Genomic DNA, 18572 nt, shown 5'->3' with positions numbered 1-18572 from the left:
CTTAAGTTTGACTCACTCATCAGTGACTTGTGTACCTATGTTGATAAATTATCCCTTTTCCATTACATCTCTCTGCAGTAGTTAAAAATTCCTTCAACATTGCACAACTTATCCTTTGCAATATTTTCTCAAGGTCCAAAGAGATTACAATCCCTACTACTTCATTCCTGCCTTATTAGGCCTATCAATCAATATAATGTCTCCTTCAGCATGTACCTCACACCAAGCACAACCTAGAAAGACCTTCGTGCCCTCACCAAAATGGTCTGGTAATCATCCACTGATAAGGACTGCAACAGTGAATAGTACATGAACACAGTACCACTGTCTTACTTCCCTAAGATACTCTGACACACTAAAAGCCTTCGCTCTATCTCTACTCAGTCTCATATACGCTACTAAGGGATATATGCTCTGCCTTTTGTGCTCTATACAACTCTGAAATCTCACACCTAAACAGAGCCATCAGTAAAGAACACACAAATTTTAGACACCTAAATCGAAATGTCACATTAAAAATACCAGCTGGTACAAGAAATGCCTAGCCCAATGTGCCATCCACCCTTTCAGGAACAGGCTTCACTTGCACATCAAGCAGAGTACTTCTGTGGCAACCTTTAATTTTTTTCTGGATGACTGATGGGTGAATGCAAATTTTCACCTGGGATATGTGTGGAAAATCTATTTGATAAAAGATAGACCTCTCACTGACACTAGGTAACACGGCTATGCTTCTCAATGGTACCACTGGCCATAATCTAAGAACCTATGAAGATAGAATAAATTTAGTAATTGTTAAGATGCAGAAAGAGACATCTTAAAGGGTGGTTTTGATTCGTGCTTGAAAGGGAATTTAGTTATACTTTCAGGCTGAACAGGTTATATTCAGAGAGACAAGGATCTTTTGTTACTTTTTTGACTAATAGGAATGACCTGTCATGAGTGTCCATTGTAACTCACTCTCTCCACTTTATATCTGGAGCCAGTGGCTGCAATTATGCATACATCTAATGAGTACTAGGCTGGATGATGTTTGATATACTTAAGACAAGAGTAAATTAAGAGAGTAGACTTTTTACATGTGGAGAGATGTGGGTCCTTCAATGGATATGAAATTAATAATAAAACTACAGCAATGGCTATAAATTACAAACCCGCAAGAAAAATGAGGCAAGAGTATAGTTTTTTGTTGGACGTTCCTCACAGCTAATATATTGCAGCTTGGTTAGGCAACTTAGCACAAGGCAAAGTTAATAAGACACATCACAAGCTGACGAAGTCTGAAGCCACACATTAGAAGGAAAATGGCAAGACTACACTTGGACCACAAGCACAGATTTTTTTGTGTGTTGCCCTTGATATTCTATACTTCTCAGTCATTTCCAGCAGACTCTCGAGGGTCTTTCTGAAGTCAAAATATGATGCTGTAGTTTATCTGGGAAGGAACTAAACCTAGAATGTCTTGGGATAAACTGGTGCTCAAGAAGGAAGTGGGTGGACTAGCATCCCAAACCTGTGTTTACATTATAATGACGTACAACTAAAATTGTATAATTTAAGCAGATAAGGTCATAATACCAAGTGGAAAGGTTTGTCTATCCTAATACATACAAATTAGGAGTCCAATATCTTTCAGGTTATTCTAATGGAAAAAGGAAAGATACCACCCCCAAACAAAAGGGACAGGGGGGGGATGTTAAAACAAGTATTCTGTATTAAGGAGATGAAACCACTGCAAACCTTTGACCTACTGAATACAGTAAACAGGGGTCCAAGGTGAAAGACGTCAAGGTTCATTTTACTAAGAGCAAACTGTAGGTGTCTCATATTATACAAACAGTTGGTCTGCATAACTCAATATGGGATATAGAGGGGTGGCAAGTACTCTTGAGGTATGGGTTTTAATGAACTTTTGCAAAGACTGTCCCCTGCCTTGATTTCGTTGTAAAGAAAACACAAAATAACTACCATAGACTAAACGGATGAACTGGATAATCTGAGTACTGAGGAATTAAGAAGTAAGGCTGTGACACACCACAATGAGGCAAAGCTGCACTAGTGACATATAGGAGGAATTAAGATGTCAAAACTTGAGAGGCTGGTGTTAATATTTGTGAACTGCTTACATATGCTACAAATTCCAGGAAGCTTATAATCTTTGCTTGGAAATGACTGCACAATTTTATTTTGTATCTTATCTCAGCTGTGATGGATGCTGTCGTCAGCAGATCCTATCTGCTGGGGGTACTGACTCATGCGGGACATGGGAAAACATTCTGACCCTGCTAAAGGCTGAATGCACATTTACTAGAATTATGACTACCTGGAGAAGTTCTTGGAAAGGAAATGACACTTACCAAGTCACTTATGCTTTTAGATTTAGACAAATTATTTGAGCTGCAGAAGTATATGAAATATAAACTATAGCTTAAAAAGCAATAACGAGGAAAATAAACAGCTACTAGGGATGTAACAGATACAGATGCTGGAAAAAAAATAAAAAGTAGAGCTGTAAAAATATTCGTGGCATAATTATATTTTTAGACGTTTGTCAAGATTCTTCCATAAAGAGGCATAACCTGATGTAATAGTAATAAATCATATTTAGTATGTTAAAATGTATACAGTGATTTAATAAGGAATGAAAATTATCTCAGAAGATGTTCACAGAATGAGGTCCCTAACCCGGAGAGGCCAACAAATTTTGATAAGTACTGCATTTCAATATTAATGCAACAAAACTTTTATTTTAGATGGAAACTATAGGCTTTATATAAATACAAAATGGTACTTGCATCTTTATTGTGTTACTTATTAACGGTCAATAGTCTTTAATTTTTTTTTTAACCGAGAATGTTTATATTTAAGAGAAAGCACCTAAAAATGACATCCACACTATGTAAGAATGTCAATATGGATATTACCATCTTGAAAGTTTCACTATATATATTACCAAATCGAAAAACCCTTTACGCAACTACCTAAACGTCGACACCTATAACGTGAACCGCGAAAATCCCGAATGCACTAAACAGCAAAAAATAACGTACTGTCATAGTTGGCCAACCTCACCACCCACTACATACTACCTACCCAAACAAAATAAATAAACCACATACATACACTAACTAAACCCTACTTCTAACCTAAAGTAAAGCATCAAAACCCTACTTCTAACCCTACACTAAACCCCACATACACAACTAACTATGCACTAACCTTAACCCCTCTCTAACCCTAAGTCTGTAACTACCGCACACATTCCCTACAGACATATACCCAAAAAAATAAATACACATACATACATTTAACAAAACCCTACTTCCAACACTACACTAAACCCCACATACACAACTATCTATGCACTATCCTTAACCCCTCCCTAACCCTACGGTCCATAACTACCGCACACTTCCCCTACAGACATACTCCCCAAAAAAATAAATAATAAACATACATACAGTTAAATAAATCCCTACTTCTAACACTACACTAAATCTTACATACATTACCCATCTATTCCATTACCTTAACCCACATCCTAACCAGAAAGTCCTAGCTATCGCACACTTACCTTACGGAGCTATACCGCAGATGGGCCAACCATTACATTTCGACATTTAAATTTTCGCTGTTTTGGATGTTTGATGGTTCAGTCTTTCACGCAATATGTGCCGCTCTTTTCATATTTGCAATTACGGTCTTTCGATCTGGTAATAGGAACCCTATATATGTATGGGCGTGCAGGTCCGCTATGAGACTGCACCAAGCAACAGCTCTGATGTATGTTAAGATATGAAAACACCAAGACTAGACTGCATACAGTTTTTCATTTAAGACATAAATAAATGAGGACACATGAAAAAATGTTTCCACAATGTAAGAGCAACACCAGCAGTTGACACAATAATTAGGACCTTGGATTTCAACCACTAACAGTATTTGCCACAGCTAGAATTGTAAACCAGCCTACAAAAAAAAATGAAATCTTTGTACACCAAGCAGCACCTAGATGTACTGTGACCGTGAATGGCTGCAGTGCAAAAAAAAGGCAAGACAGTATACAGACACTACCAAAAACAATTTAAATACAGTTAAGTTATCTAACATCAGAATTCAGCAAACATACAACAGTAAAAAAAAAAAAAAAAAAAAAAAAAAATCTAATGCGGCCAACACTGCCAAACTGAAAGCCAGGATGCCCAATTAAAAGGCAACACAAATCTGCGGCACACACTTGTAATAATGGGACATGCTGTCGATTTCAACCACTTAAGTGAAATCAGCCAACAGATAAGACTTATTGAAACCGTCTGTACAAGAATCTATGAAGTGAAAGAGCATCAGAATGCCAAAACAATCACAACATATTCTGGCTTGACAACCAAACTGTGACCAGATCACCAAATTTAAGTGAAAATGAAAAGAAAAAGATGGTGAAAAATATGCTGTGGTAAAATGCCATTTAATAACATAAATCCCATCCTTTCCAATATTTTCACCCATTTTATAAAACTGCTCCAATTCGCATTTAGGTTACTAAGAGAATTAATTTCAGACCGGTTAAACATACTATGCACTTGAAATAACAGAAGTAGTGGCCACATTAAGAGCACTTTTTGAAAGCTAATATGGGTAACTCCAACCAAATTCTGCATTAAAAGTACCATTAATTACCTGGAAATAAACATTTTAAACATATGACTTTAATGCTTTAAGTACAAATCACCGTTCTTATCTCTATAACCCTTCAGAACCTGCACACCTACATCCTTCTCAGACATAACAGGGCTCAAAGACCAATGATGCCAAAATAAGACATCTGTTGTCTCATCAAACTGTGCAGTACACAAGCCCAATGCAAATCCTTCCAGCTTGCATTGCATGGGAGACTTCAGAATGGTCAATGAAGCTCTTTAGGTAAGTTTTTATCTTCGGTAAGGGGCCTGCCATCTGTGTCAAGGACAAACAGGATGCATCATGAAGTGGTATTTCAAAATGCTCAGAGCATATTCAACTCTATCCGATAGAGAACTAGAAAAATCTTCCTTAAGCTGTCAAATTATAAAAAAAAAAAAAAAAATTCTAGAATCGGAATTTGTTTCTGCACTAAGTCTAGAGATAAAAGGATAGGCACAAAATAAGCTTCAGTGGTGCGACAATGTAGCGGCACTCCACAGGAGGCACACAGCAACATCTGAATACCAACACCTGGTATTAAGCTGTATACTATAAATTAATAAGATGCATTAATCTGAAACAACCTCATAGTTTTAAATGTGTCAATACGGCATACAAACTCCTGAAATTAACTGCAGTCCCATTCTCTCACTAAGATATGTCCCTTATTCAATCTGGCTTTTACTGGTGGCTGAAAGTGCTTTTCTGTGCTGCAAAATCATACTAAACTACAGCACCTCACATAAGGCAGTCACTGTGTCTATGGGGTAACATTCTCTTATGCCCAAAACATATGCATCATAATTATTTTAAATTCAAAACTAAAACTTTTAATACCGCAATTTAAATGGAATGTTTGGCATGTCATTTCTTTCGTAAACCACATTTTGGAAGAAAAACTGTGAGGGGCTAACTACTACATTTAATTCTGCTCATCTTCCAGCTTTTTTTCTCTCTCATTTCTTTCAGAAAACAGTAACAAGCAATTTTGTTAAAAAATACTCAAATGTCTGTGGTGAGGCCAGATTAAGCTATTTAAGCTGTCATGGGGAAACAATGATGTAAGGACTTCTGCTTTACTGCTAAACCCTTTTGGAAGCTGTGCACAGGGATGGGTCCTGATGCAATACTGTACACAACACACACACACTGCCCCCCAAACTCTATGACCCTTTGCTAATATACAGAAGGTTGCCTAATGATCATCATGCAGGTGCTGTGTTAGTTCCTTCAACTGTAATGCCTGACTGTTGGCCAGGGAAGTCTTCCATAACTTCAACTTCATCTTGTATAAAAGATGAACGGTACTGCTGTGCATGATAGTCTTCCAGTGCCACAATGTCATCCTGTTTTGACGCTGTACGGTGTCGTCTTTCACAGTGTCCCTTGTGCCGCATGAAGCTATCTCTCCACATAAATTTCTTTCCACAGACCTCACACTCATATGGTTTGAGCCCTGTGTGTGTCTTCATGTGTTCTGTTAGATGATGCTTCATTTTAAATTTCTTATTGCAAACTGGGCAGTCAAATGGACGAAGATTAAGGTGCATATTAACATGACGGTCCCGCATGCTCTTGTGAGTGAATGTTTTTCCACAGTGACACAAGAAAATTTTGGTACTGTCCACGGAATTTGCTGTTAGAGACACAGCACCATGTTCAGAGGAAGAGCGTGGCGGATACACCATAATCTGGTTCCCTTGCATATCCATAGGCAGTAAAGTTCTCTGGGAGAACTGGCTAGGGACTTCATCAATCTGTTCATATGAGAAGTCATCTGAAGACTCACAGAAGTTGACTTGTTCTTCAAGCTTCTGAGTCTCGTGAATATCAGACTTGTCCTGCACACTTCCTGCAGACAGAGTACGCACATTACTAATGCTCAGTGGTTGCTCTGAACCATCTTTTGACCTTGTTAATGGGGTATGCTCAACAGGATCTTCATCCTCTTCACAGGTCAACACAAGGTCTTCCTGAGACCTCTCCTTTTTGATAAAAACCCACTTTTTCTGTGGCATAATGCTGGGCTGAACATAAACTGGCCACTTGCTAGACCCACTAGCACTGTCACTTATGTCTTCATCTGTTTCAACCACAAGTTTCTCACTGTTGGTCACAGAGTCACTACCACGCACAGGTTTGTCAGCTGCACCTGGTGGCTGAAAAGTCACAAAGTCATCACTGGCATCCAAGCCATCCCTGTCTACTCTGTTGTACTTGCCTTGCTCACTCACTGCAGGCTCTGTTGTATCTCGTGGACTAAAGTAATTGCTGCTGCTTGGAGACTGGTTCTCACTGGTCCGACTTGAATGAGTCCTTGCTGTGCTTTTGTTTTCTTTTAGAAGCTCAGTGCATTTGTCAACAATGTGCCACATCTGCAGAACACTACCTACTGTTAGGTAATTTACAATATCCTCTGACTGCATACTCAGCTTTCCAGTGTACGCAGAACCCAAGACATGTTCAAATGCCACAGGGTCCATTACACTAGGAAGCACTACTGAAGTCATGTTTTTCAGAAGAACCTGGTCATGAAAGTAAGGCGAGGAGGCTGCCAACACTGCTCTATGGGCTTTGAAGACATGTCCTTGAACAATTATGGTGATGTCACAAAGCTTATCATCAATCCTTTGCTGGTTCAAGTTCTCCAAGAGAGAGTTAGTAACTTCAGGGAAGTCCAAATGAACGACAGCACAGCCTGGATCCATTATATCTTAATGTGTGACCTGCAAACAAGCAAACAAACTAGTTACAATACAACATTACACAAATTGACATTTGTTTACTCTGAGTATGTCAAAGTTCCATCACTAATCAAAAAGCAAGAACTCAGTTCCAAAACTTATATTTTCAATTCTGAATGCTTTTAAGCCTGCTGAGCACTTTTGTTTTCCTTATATTAAGCAAACAAAGCATGCAGAGTTAAAGATTTTAATGAAAGGAAGAACACTTGGTCCTCCTAATCCATACATATCTCAACCTCTTTCATTAATTGCAGCTCTTAACAGCTTACTTTTTTCTCCAAACTTAAGAGAGATACCTTAACACATCTGTCCTTTACATTCTTCATTCACCATTTTAGAACAGGTTTACAACAATAAAACCTAAACTAAGCAATGCAATGAAAAAATGGAACAGTGTTATCACCCATCACTTTCTTTCGTCTTTCTCTTCTCCAAGAAATGTAATTCAGAATACCACTGTACAATGCTTATCAGAGCAGATTAGTTCCCAACAACTTATCGGGCATTTAATGCTCCATTTCCTCAACTAGAATTATACCAAAGACAAGATAGTCTAAACCTTTCCCAGCCTATTATCTTTCACCAAAATCTTAACCAGTTCTTTCATGTAAACTAATCATAAAAGTGCTCTGCATTATAGGTTCAACTTCATAGAGAACTTCTAAATTAGCTCAGCTTTACCACAGGAATCTATACTACATTTAGCCTATTCTCTTCCTTTATGGATCCAATGCAAGGAAATAAATGTTTTAAAAACTACAAGCAGGTTTCTAGTAAATACACAATCCTGGAACCATACTGTAGGGAGAAAAGAAACCTAACGATTGAGTTAAACTGTATGAAAGGGTGGAGTTTTCCTTTAAGAGCTAAAACTGTTTATGGCTCATAGCTATTCCTGCAATGGGGGCTTCACTTACCCCTGCATATGCTAATTTTACTATGGCTCTGTTGGATTAAGAATATATTAATAATACAAAGGTTTACAAGAAATTTGCGGTGACAATTTTTGTGTGCGTTATCCTATGCACTGGTCCCCTCATACTATCTACGCTATGATCCCAATTATTCTCATTTGGGACAATATATAATTATCGACCATGGGATGGGTGAGGCCACATCTATAACCAAATTGGATATGTTATTTCAAGCACAAAAAGGGAAATTGGCTAGGTTTAAAATGGCTTGCAAGGGCAGCTAGCCTAGTACTTACTAATGAACCTATTTGCTGCCACCAGAACACCCGAAGCTAGCTACATTAAGGCTCTTACCAAGGTACCCAATTACACTTTTTAAAATTAATACTTACACAAATGGTAGTGTTAACTAAGCAGCAAGGCCTTCAGGAATGTAGAGCCACAATGCTACTAAATAAATGCAAATACTCGCAAAGGTTCAATATTTTCTAAAAGGCCAGCCACAATGAAAAATACAGATATATTTAATAATAAAAAGAAAATGTGAAAATACTGAATATCTATTTACAATAAACACCAGTTTCAATCACAGGAAATATAAAAAAAAACAGATGGAAAGACCTAGATACAGAAAAAAAACTACTTTTAGCTAGTCTCACTATATATTTTTTTAACTGACTGAAGAATTACTGTTCCCTAGTTACTTACTAAAGCAAAGCAAGATGAAAGTGGAGGAGTGTCAGGGCCAAAAACAGAGTGCACTTCTGACATCTCTCTAGTATTCAAACACAAGTTCAATAATGGATACAGAATTACATTACATCTGGTCACCTGAATCTGTGGTTCCCACACTACCCTCTCACTAGAAACTGAGCCAGGATCTTGCATTGACGTGTCACAATAAACACACAGAACTTTAGCTAAAGTTTATTACAGTATCTGGATGCTGTAAAAATTCCAACACTTCTACCCTTCCTGCAGAAACTAAAAAGCCACCCTCTGGCACCCTAGGGTAGTAATTAGTTCACCACTAAGGACCAACAGAGCAGGATCCTAGCCCAGGCTTTTCACAGACATTGTGTCTCTGGCTGCATTCAGACCTGTGACATAAAATCTTTATGGCTTAAACCAAGTCATTTAATTTCAGGCTATTTTTCATAGGATTAGCTGGGCTAAGCTTAACCCCTTAACTTCCAGTATCCCGTTAAAATATACACATTTCATCAATTAAAAAAATACAGTATGACAAATGTACATTCTGTCCAGCAGGACCCATTGTTGATACATTTTTAACATAAGCAACTTGATAAAATATATTTTAACACAAACATCTGTACAAATCAGTTTGATATTCAAATGACATAACTCTTTACAAAACTCCAGCTAGCTATGCTGGCACATGTTACACGTGCACCGCCCTACTACCCTGGCACAGATGGCACTCACAACTACATAAAGAGAAAACAAAACACTGACACTCATTCATCTTGAAAGTAGAACTGATCATCAATGTATCACACTAAATCAATACAAACAGCTTTCCATCACAGTAAGAATATTAATATTCATAAACACACTTACATTTAAATTACTTCCCATCTCTACAATATAAACAGGTTCTTAAAAACAATCACACACTGTGAGGCTCTGTAGGAATTTCATTAAATAGGCCGCCTTTTAAACTTTCCATTAATCAAAAACTTGAGCAGATCTGCAACACCCTAGCAATGTAATTCAATTCAGGAAGACAAAGAGATCAAAATGCTCAAGGAGAATACATGTACTTGTTTTACAGATCCTGGCTACATTAACACAAATTGTTGTACTTCAGGTTTGCTTGTACCTGCAACCATGAATGATAGCTAATCCTGCCAAGACTATCCTTTGTTGCAAACTGCCGACACTGTCTCTACTCATAGGTTCATAGGTTTATACTAGGCTATCTGCCCTAAGGCATTTATAAGCCTAGCCCAAAGTTTTGTGGCTTACGCCACCCCTTATATGAAAAAATTCTGTGCCCATTAGTTTGTTGTGCCTCTGTCCAACAGTGACATTCAGAGCTTTTTGGGAAAAATGTAAGTTGCATTTATATTTTGTAAATATTTGGGAAAAATGTAAGTTGCATTTATATTTTGTAAATAATGTCCATTATACTCCCCTTTCCCTGTATTATTTTAATAGTTATAAAACTATATGTGACATATTATCGCAATGCTCAGGTTGTGTTACACATTCTACGTGCATTTTTATTATGACAATTTATGATTTGTTGAAAATTCAACCTTTATTTTTTGTCATGACTGTTTTTATCTCTGCCTTCATGGCTGAATAGGGTTTACAGACATGTTCACTTATCCAGTTAACAAATGTAAGAAATAAAGTCTCCTATTAGCTCTAGTTGTTATAAATGACTTCCTCAAGGGTGCACGATATGTAAGAGAAAAAACATGTAATGGAATCAAACTGAAGAGATAAACTGCCTTAACCACCCCACTTACCTTTCCTCTATACTGAGCTGCAAAAGCATATGGCATTGCAAAGCCCACACGTTACAGCTGTCCCAGCAGAACTGCAAATTAGGAATTGCTATACTGTAAGCATTAAACAAGGAGTTCAAAATATGGGCAATCATTGGGATTCAAATGAGACATGTGTTTTCCTTGTCTTACAGACAACTTGTCCAAAACTCTGTTAAACACAACAACTGGACATATAGGAGTGGCACTACAAAACACAGCTTAAAGGGAGTGGAGCTGCTGCTAGGAATCCATCTATAAAAGTTAAGCAAGTACAGCACTACTGTTTTGAGACTGTATGATTAGAAGAAATATAATAAAGGTAACACAGCTTAGAATTACCACACAAAACAACAGCCACAATCTTCCAAACTAGTCAAATGTGGAAGGTGTGCTGGGGAAAAGCATCATAACTTACTTCTAAGCTTGTGAAAATATTACTTGTAGGGACTACGGGGGTGGCCTGTATAAACAGTACAGTTATTAAATACACTATCTGAAGCATCAAGATCAAGCATCAAGAGTCTTCTAACCTATCTCCCATCCTCCAGGACCCCAGCCACTTGTGAGGAAGGCTTATGGGTGAGCCACTCGGAAAGACCAAGAGTTCAAACCAGTTATACCCGTTCTTTACACGTAATCAATGCAAAGTCATCAATACCTGCTGTTTAATATGCATCTGAAACATTTTAATCAAATTTTTATTAGAACTTTTCCTTGAGACTACAGTACCCACTACCCAGGCAAACATACATACACACAATCCATCCACTTCAAACTCATCAAGGCGCCCCCCCCAATACTAACGAGTCTTCAACTTTCTTACAATCTATACTACTGTTAATTCACCCCCTAGAATAATTACTATTTAGATTCAAATTACACTGACACCGTTCAAAAAATAACGGTCAAGAGAGTTTCTGACAAGTAGGCGATGCATGTAAACTACTAAGCTGTCATGCCGCATTCGTATCCATCATGTGTGTTTTAACCCAAACGCCAATGCTACGGCTTCAGTGACAACCAATAAGTTGCTCCAGTCCCAAAGTATTGATAAATACTTGCTATTTCATTATAAAACTACACCCGACTATATGCACTGCCACTTTATACCACGGCTAGAAAGACCACTTCGAGGTACACATTCCCTATAATAATGATCACTACCGGCACAATATAAGAAAGTAACGCGCTTCACATAACTGCCCTGTAGTACGGCTTACAGTTACTACTACTCTATAGAAATGGACGTGTGCACTGAACTACCCTGCTGTGGCCCCTGTAACACTCTCAACACGACTGTTGTACCCAAATATGTAAATGTACGTCTCTTCCTATAGACACCACTACGCATAAGCGAACAATCTGTAATGCTGAGACGTATTCCCCCAGCAGAAAGGGCTGTTCAAATTAGCACGCCCCTAGCTTTCTAGCGCTGTATTAGAACGCCGTAACAAACGTGAGAATTACCGCAACACTAAAGAAGATGATTTGCATAATGGCTTCCTCCCATTAGTCACAATCACTGTACAACATACAAACGGGTCAAAATTATGCTGTATGACAGGACAGGACAGGTTATCGGTCCCGAATAACTATACCGTACTCGGACATAAAGAACATTCCTGTCCCCATCCACTATCCCATCTCTCCAACCACCCACACGCCAAGTCACTAATCAAGTGCCCGGACGTGCTTCGTCTAGCCAAGGCCCAGACAAGACTCCCTCCAACACTTTCTCATGTTGCACTGTTTACTGCATCCGTAAATGACTACAAGAACTTACACAGAGTGGAAACTGAATTACTGTAACGGCACTGTCGCTCCCGATCTGCAAAGCAGGACAACAATGCCAATAAAAACTAAAACAAACCAAGCGCCCATAGTCCCACTTTCCTCGTTTCGGCCATTGTTCTCCCAACAAACCCTTAAAGCTACACTACATACTAGGGAGAAACAGCCCTCTAACAGAGCGACTCTAAGCCCAACACCTTTAAGAACCATGTTAAAGGCACAGTTTACTCAGGATGCTTTTCAGCTTCAGTAAAGCTCTCTGCCGACACTTTACCATTTGCTTTAACATGTTAGCTGATTTAGAAAAAAAAAGCACAACTGTAATTGGCTTATGGTAATCATGCCTCCTTAAAATGATTTCGTTTTAGTGGACATTTTGGCAGCCTTGTGGCCTATAAACCAATAGGTAGAAACCTGATGATACAAAGGGGCGTGCTGCTACTTAAATTGTTTTAAGTCTTGCCTGAGCAGATCCAAGCATTATATTCGTAGGCAGAAAGATAGTAAAACCATTTGGAATTGGAAGTAGTGTTACGGTCCCTTGATGAGCATTTTTTTGTGAAGGTGTGCGAAAAATGGCGAGGGTCCTACAGTTTTAGAGCAATAGTGTCACTTTCCTAACATACTTCTCAGATGCCACTATGTAAACTTAGCGGTGTGATTCTGACCCTCAGATTTTGCCGTGCTCTTCCTACATCTTCTGATATTATAATAAAGCCAGACGCTATGGTAACATTAATAAATAAAACGAGCCCATGCAAACATTTCATATAATTTCCTATGTAACATTTATTGTAAGAAGAACTTCTAATGTGAAAAATAAAGTGCATCTCTTTTAAACTCTCTGCTATGATTTTTAATGCTCAAAGGGTGAGAGGTATGCATCTAAATATTGGACAAAACAATGATTCAGTATCTGAATCACCTTAATATGATACGAATATCTGAAATAGTAGGACAATCTAGATTTTATTTTGTAATAAACTAAAATCCAGTCGTATACAGTGATCTTGAATAAGTTGTATCCAGCAGCACTATCAAGAATATTCCACTTTGGGCATATGGAGAGGTGGCAAGGCTGTAGAGGAACGGGTTTTGGGTGGGGGTGGGTGAAGCGAGTTTTTGCCCTCTCCAGGAGGGATTTTTTTAAACACCTTTACTGAATTATCACTTGTGACATAGGTAGATTTATACAAAAGTAATCAAAAGTACTGTTTTGTACCTACCATAAATGTAGATGTTCGAGTGTACACCCTGCTGCAGTTATCACACTTGGGTTATCCTGTTGTCAGGCGGTCCCGCAGTCGGCCAGAATTCCAAAGTCTTGGTCCGGCGTCGGTTGCTGTCGCTTCTTCCCTGACGTCAGTGCGCCAGGGGTATATATAATGCATCCGATGCCATTTTCTTCAGTTTTTCTTGCCCCAGATGTCAGGTGCCCCCAAAAAGGTGGCCAGTAATTAGTACCAATTTAAGAAATTTTTGCACAAACACAAAATCCCTCCAGCTATAAGCAAATACATCAGGAAGGTATTGTAGAGATTTAGCCAGTTAGATCAAAGGGGATGGAGGGAGGGTAACCTGGACTGCAGCAGGGTGTACACTCGAACATCTACATTTATGGTAGGTACAAAACTGTACTATGTTCATCGTGTTACCCTGCTGCACTCATCACACTTGGGTAGAATCCCAAAGCTAAGGATCGGTGGAGGAGTCATAGCGGGTTATAGGTGGCTAGAAGGCCCTGTAGAACTGCAGTGGTGAAGCCAGCTCTAGTCTTAGAGTAAAGCGGTAAGTGATAGTGTTTGGTAAAGGTGTGTACTGAACTCCAAGTTGCAGCTTCCAAAATCTCCTTGGTTGGAACCCCCCTGAGGAAGGCTGTAGATGTAGCTGTTGCCCTGGTAGAGTGGGGCCTAATGGTAACATGAACTGGTTTTCCATGATGAGTATAGCAAAAACGAATGCAATGTCCTATCCATTTGGAAATGGTTTGTTTTGATATAGCCTTCCCTTGTGAAGCTGTAGCATAGAATACTAAGAGCTGGTCAGATTTTCTGAAAACCTTAGTTTTATCCAGGTAGTAACAAAGTTGCCTGTGAATGTCCAAGGAATGCAGGAGTCTTTCTCCTTTGTTCTGTGGATTTGGGAAGAAGGTGGGTAAGTGGATGGTTTGATTTAAAGCCACACTGGAAACCACCTTAGGCATGAAGGAAGGATTAGTTTGTAGAGAAACTCTGTCTTGATGGAAAACGAGGAAAGGTTCCACTGCCATTAGTGTCTGCAGCTCTGAGACTCTTCTGGCTGAAGTTATTGCTAGCAGCAGGGCAGTCTTCCATGATATAAACTGTAGATCTGCAGAGAAAGTTGGTTCAAAGGGAGGTAGCGTAAGTTTTTCCAGAACAAATTTGAGGTCCCATGTTGGTGTAGGTGCTCTCCTGGGGGGCCTAATGTTGTTTGCCCCTCTGAGGAACTGCCTTAGAAGTGGATGTGAAAATAAGGGTGGATCCGTGTTGTAGTGGGCTGAAATAGCTGATGCATGGATTTTAATGGAAGAAAAAGAAAGTCCTTTGTGCAGCATCTCAGTTAAATACTGTAGAATGTGAGGCTGAAGTGTATTTTGGCCTTTAGCTTGGTTCTAGGTGCAAAACCTTTTCCATTTGTCCGAGTAGGCCTTTCTGGTGCTGGGCCTCCTAGCTTCCAGAATAACATCCATAACTGCTTGGGAAAGAGGAGCTGGCTGGATGCTTAGGTGATTTGCCATGCAGCCAGATTTAAGGTTTTGAGCTGGCTGTGTAGAATCTGATTGTTTTGCTGTGTGAGCAAATGGGCAATTTGTGGTAAAATCCAAGGTGGGCCCTGGGCCATATTCCTTAATAGTGGGTACCAGTGCTGGCGTGGCCAGTCTGGGGCTATGAGTATCAGTCGTGTTCTCTCCTTTCTGACTTTCAGAAGCACCTTTGTGAGGAGAGGCAATGGAGGGAAGGCATATACTGTCAGGTTTTTCCAACTGAATGAGAGTGCGTCCACTTTCCAAGCTTGATGGTGAAGTGTCCTTGTACAAAATTTTGTTAGCTGATAGTTTTGGGGCTGGCAAACAGGTCTATGTCTGGAAGGCCCCATTTTTGAGTTATCATTGCAAATACTTGTGGATCCAGTTTCCACTCGTGGGGATCCATGATGTTTCTGCTGAGGTCGTCTGCCAATGTGTTCTTTTTTCCTGGCAGGAATTGAGCTTGTAACTGAACTTGGTAAGCCAGTGCTGTGTTCCACAAGGTCATTGCTTGCCTGCATAGAGGGTAGGAGTGTGTACCCCCTTCTTTGTTTATGTACCACATTAATGTGGTGTTGTCCATCCTTATTGTAAGTTGTCCTGGATGTAATAGGTTCTTGAAGGCTGTCAGAGCATTCTGTACAGCTAGCATCTCTTTTTGACTGATGTGCAGACTCCTTTGATCTGCAGTCCATATGCCTTGAATGCACTGTCCTGCCATGTGTGCCCCCCAGGCGTAGTCCGATGCATCTGTTGTCATAGTTTGCCTGGCTGGGGGCAAAGTGAAAGGCTGACACTTGTTGAGGTGACATGCCTGCGACCAACATAGAAACTCCTGTTGTAGGCAGGGAATGAGATATATCATTGTGCCCAAGCTGTGACTGTGTTGAGACCATACGCTTTTTAGGTACCACTGTAATTTCCTCATATGCAGCTTTGCAAATGGTATTAGTAGTATGCAAGATGCCATGAAGCCCAAGGCCTGCAGAATTTTTCTTGCAGGGAGTTGGGTCTTTGTTGCCATTGTTTTGAAATATTGAGTCAGTTGTAGTTGTTTGTCTGGCATCAGATAAGCCTTCTGGGCCACTGTATTCAAGCTGGCACCCAGGAATGTGATATTTTGTAAGGGTACTAGTTTTGATTTCTTTTCGTTTACTGTGTACCCCAGGCAACTTAGAAGATGTTTTACAAAAGCCAGATGTTGTAAGAGGATGTCCTTGCTTTCTGCTTGGATGAGGCAGTCGTCCAGGTATGGGTATATTTGAATTCCTCTTTGTCTGCAGTATGCAATTACTGGTGCCAGGCATTTTGTGAAGACCCTGGGTGCAGTGGATAAGCCAAAGGGCAGTGCAGAGAATTGGTAATGGGTTGAACCTGCAATGAAACGGAGGTATCTTCTGCAACTTTGTCTGATAGGGACATGCAGGTATGCCTCCTTGAGGTCCAACGTTACTAGCCATGCTTTCTTGACCAACATGGGAAGAAGCTGCTGTAGTGTTAGCATCTTGAATTTGGGTACTTGTAAGAAGGTGTTTAAAATTGAAAGGTCCAGAATTGGTCTCCAGGCATTGTCCTTTCTGGGGACTAGAAAGAGTCTTGAGTAAAATCCTTGGCCTTGCTCCCGTGTAGGTACCAGTTGAATGGTTCTCATGTCCATGAGAGCTGTAATTTGTTTTTGTGTCTCTGCCCATTGATTTTGTGGCAGGTTTGGCATTCCTCTTTTCATTGGCAAGGTGTGGAAATGGAATCTGTATCCTAGGAAATTATGTCTAGGACCCATTTGTCCTTTGTGACAATGTGCCAGTTGTCTGAAAAAAGTGCGAGTTTTCCTCCCAAGGGAGCTGCCAAGAGAGTGTTGCTTGGCCAGATGAGGTGTAAGTCATTGAGTTTGCCTTCTAGTAGTTTGGGGCCTGTCTTCTCCTCCCTTCTGTGTTGCAGTGCCCCATTGTCGAGGTTTGTATTGGGCTTGTGGTTGTCCTCTGCCTCTTGGACGTCTGTATTTATCCCTCTGTGGTCTGTCAGTAGCTGGAAAGGACCAATTTTTTGTTGGCCAATTTCTGCTGAAGCGAGGGGGCTGTACCTGTAGAAAATCTTTGACTGTCTGCCCAGATTTTGCCTTATCCTCCATTTTCTTTAAGACTTCTTCTGCTTTAACTCCAAATAGAACATCCTGCTGTAAGGGAGCATCTAGAAGCTTTGCTTTAACATGATCAGGCAGAGTTTGTTCTTTTAACCAAGCATGCCTACATATAACAGGCCCAGTGACAGCTGCTTTGCAGGAAGCCTCTAAAGAATCAAACCCACATTGTAAAGTATGTTTGCCCACCTGTTCAGTTGCATGCAACAGATCCTGCATTTCTTTCAATTCAGACTGTTGAGGGAGTGTGCTAATTTTTTGTCTTAACTGAGACATTAGAAATTGCTGATATTTTAGCATGTGAAATTGGCAATTTAGTGCTCTTGTAGCTAGAGTGGCTGAGGTGTAAACCTTTTTCCCCCACCTGTCTAGTGCTCTGGAGTCCCTTTCAGAGGGTACAGGATTTTTTGCCATAGAAGCCTTAGCCCCTTTGGGACCCTGGGAGATAGTCTCTGGATCAGCAACAGGGCTTTTATAAAGGAATTTGTGGGAGTCAGGCACTCTATAGTATCTGTCTGGTTTGGCTGGAGCAGGAGGCAGAGAATCTGGGTTCAAACTAGATTCTAAGTAAACATCATCCACAATGTCTAAAACTGGGGGGATGGCAAGTGGTCTGTGCTGGGGGAGTAAAAGAAACTCTCTAAGCCTTTTCTTTGAGTCAGAGTAGTCCTGACCTTCCCAGTGAAAATGTTCCCTCATAGTGTGTAAAGTTTCCCCAAAGGAGTAGTCTTCAGGAGGAGAAGCTGAGGGAATAGAATCCTCAGCATCAGAATCTTCATAAGGGGAAAAGGAGTAATCTTGGTCCTCAGAGGAGCCTGAGGAAATAAACACTTGATCAGAGGAGGCATAATCTTCCTCTTGTCTAGGCCTTTTGTTGGGTAGGGGTTGGGAACCCCTGATTAAAGAGATCAAATCTTCAGCCATTTTAAGCATCTGTTTCTTAGGCATGGGGCCTTGAACTGGAGACTGAAGTGCAGTCTTTTTTGGTTTAATAGGAGTCTTAAGCTTAGGATATGTTTT

The 18572-nt window shown here is 39.9% G+C and overlaps 1 protein-coding gene across 1 annotated transcript; it reads right to left on the bottom strand.

Annotated features, from left to right (window-relative positions):
- Positions 1-4449: 4449 nt before the first annotated feature.
- ZBTB22 (zinc finger and BTB domain containing 22) lies at positions 4450-12923 on the bottom strand. Its single transcript, XM_044083554.1, has 2 exons — positions 12641-12923; positions 4450-7406 (listed from the first exon to the last, which is right to left on the bottom strand). The coding sequence occupies exon 2, from the start codon at positions 7386-7388 to the stop codon at positions 5886-5888; it is 1503 nt and encodes a 500-aa protein (XP_043939489.1). The 5' UTR covers positions 7389-7406; positions 12641-12923; the 3' UTR covers positions 4450-5885.
- Between the last annotated feature and the right edge of the window lie 5649 nt (positions 12924-18572).

The sequence above is a fragment of the Protopterus annectens genome, chromosome 9.part0 (genome assembly GCF_019279795.1).
Source record: "Protopterus annectens isolate FY-2018-M chromosome 9.part0, PAN1.0, whole genome shotgun sequence".
In the NCBI taxonomy this organism is placed as follows: Eukaryota; Metazoa; Chordata; order Ceratodontiformes; family Protopteridae; genus Protopterus; species Protopterus annectens.
This window is presented reverse-complemented; position numbering and strand designations above follow the sequence as displayed.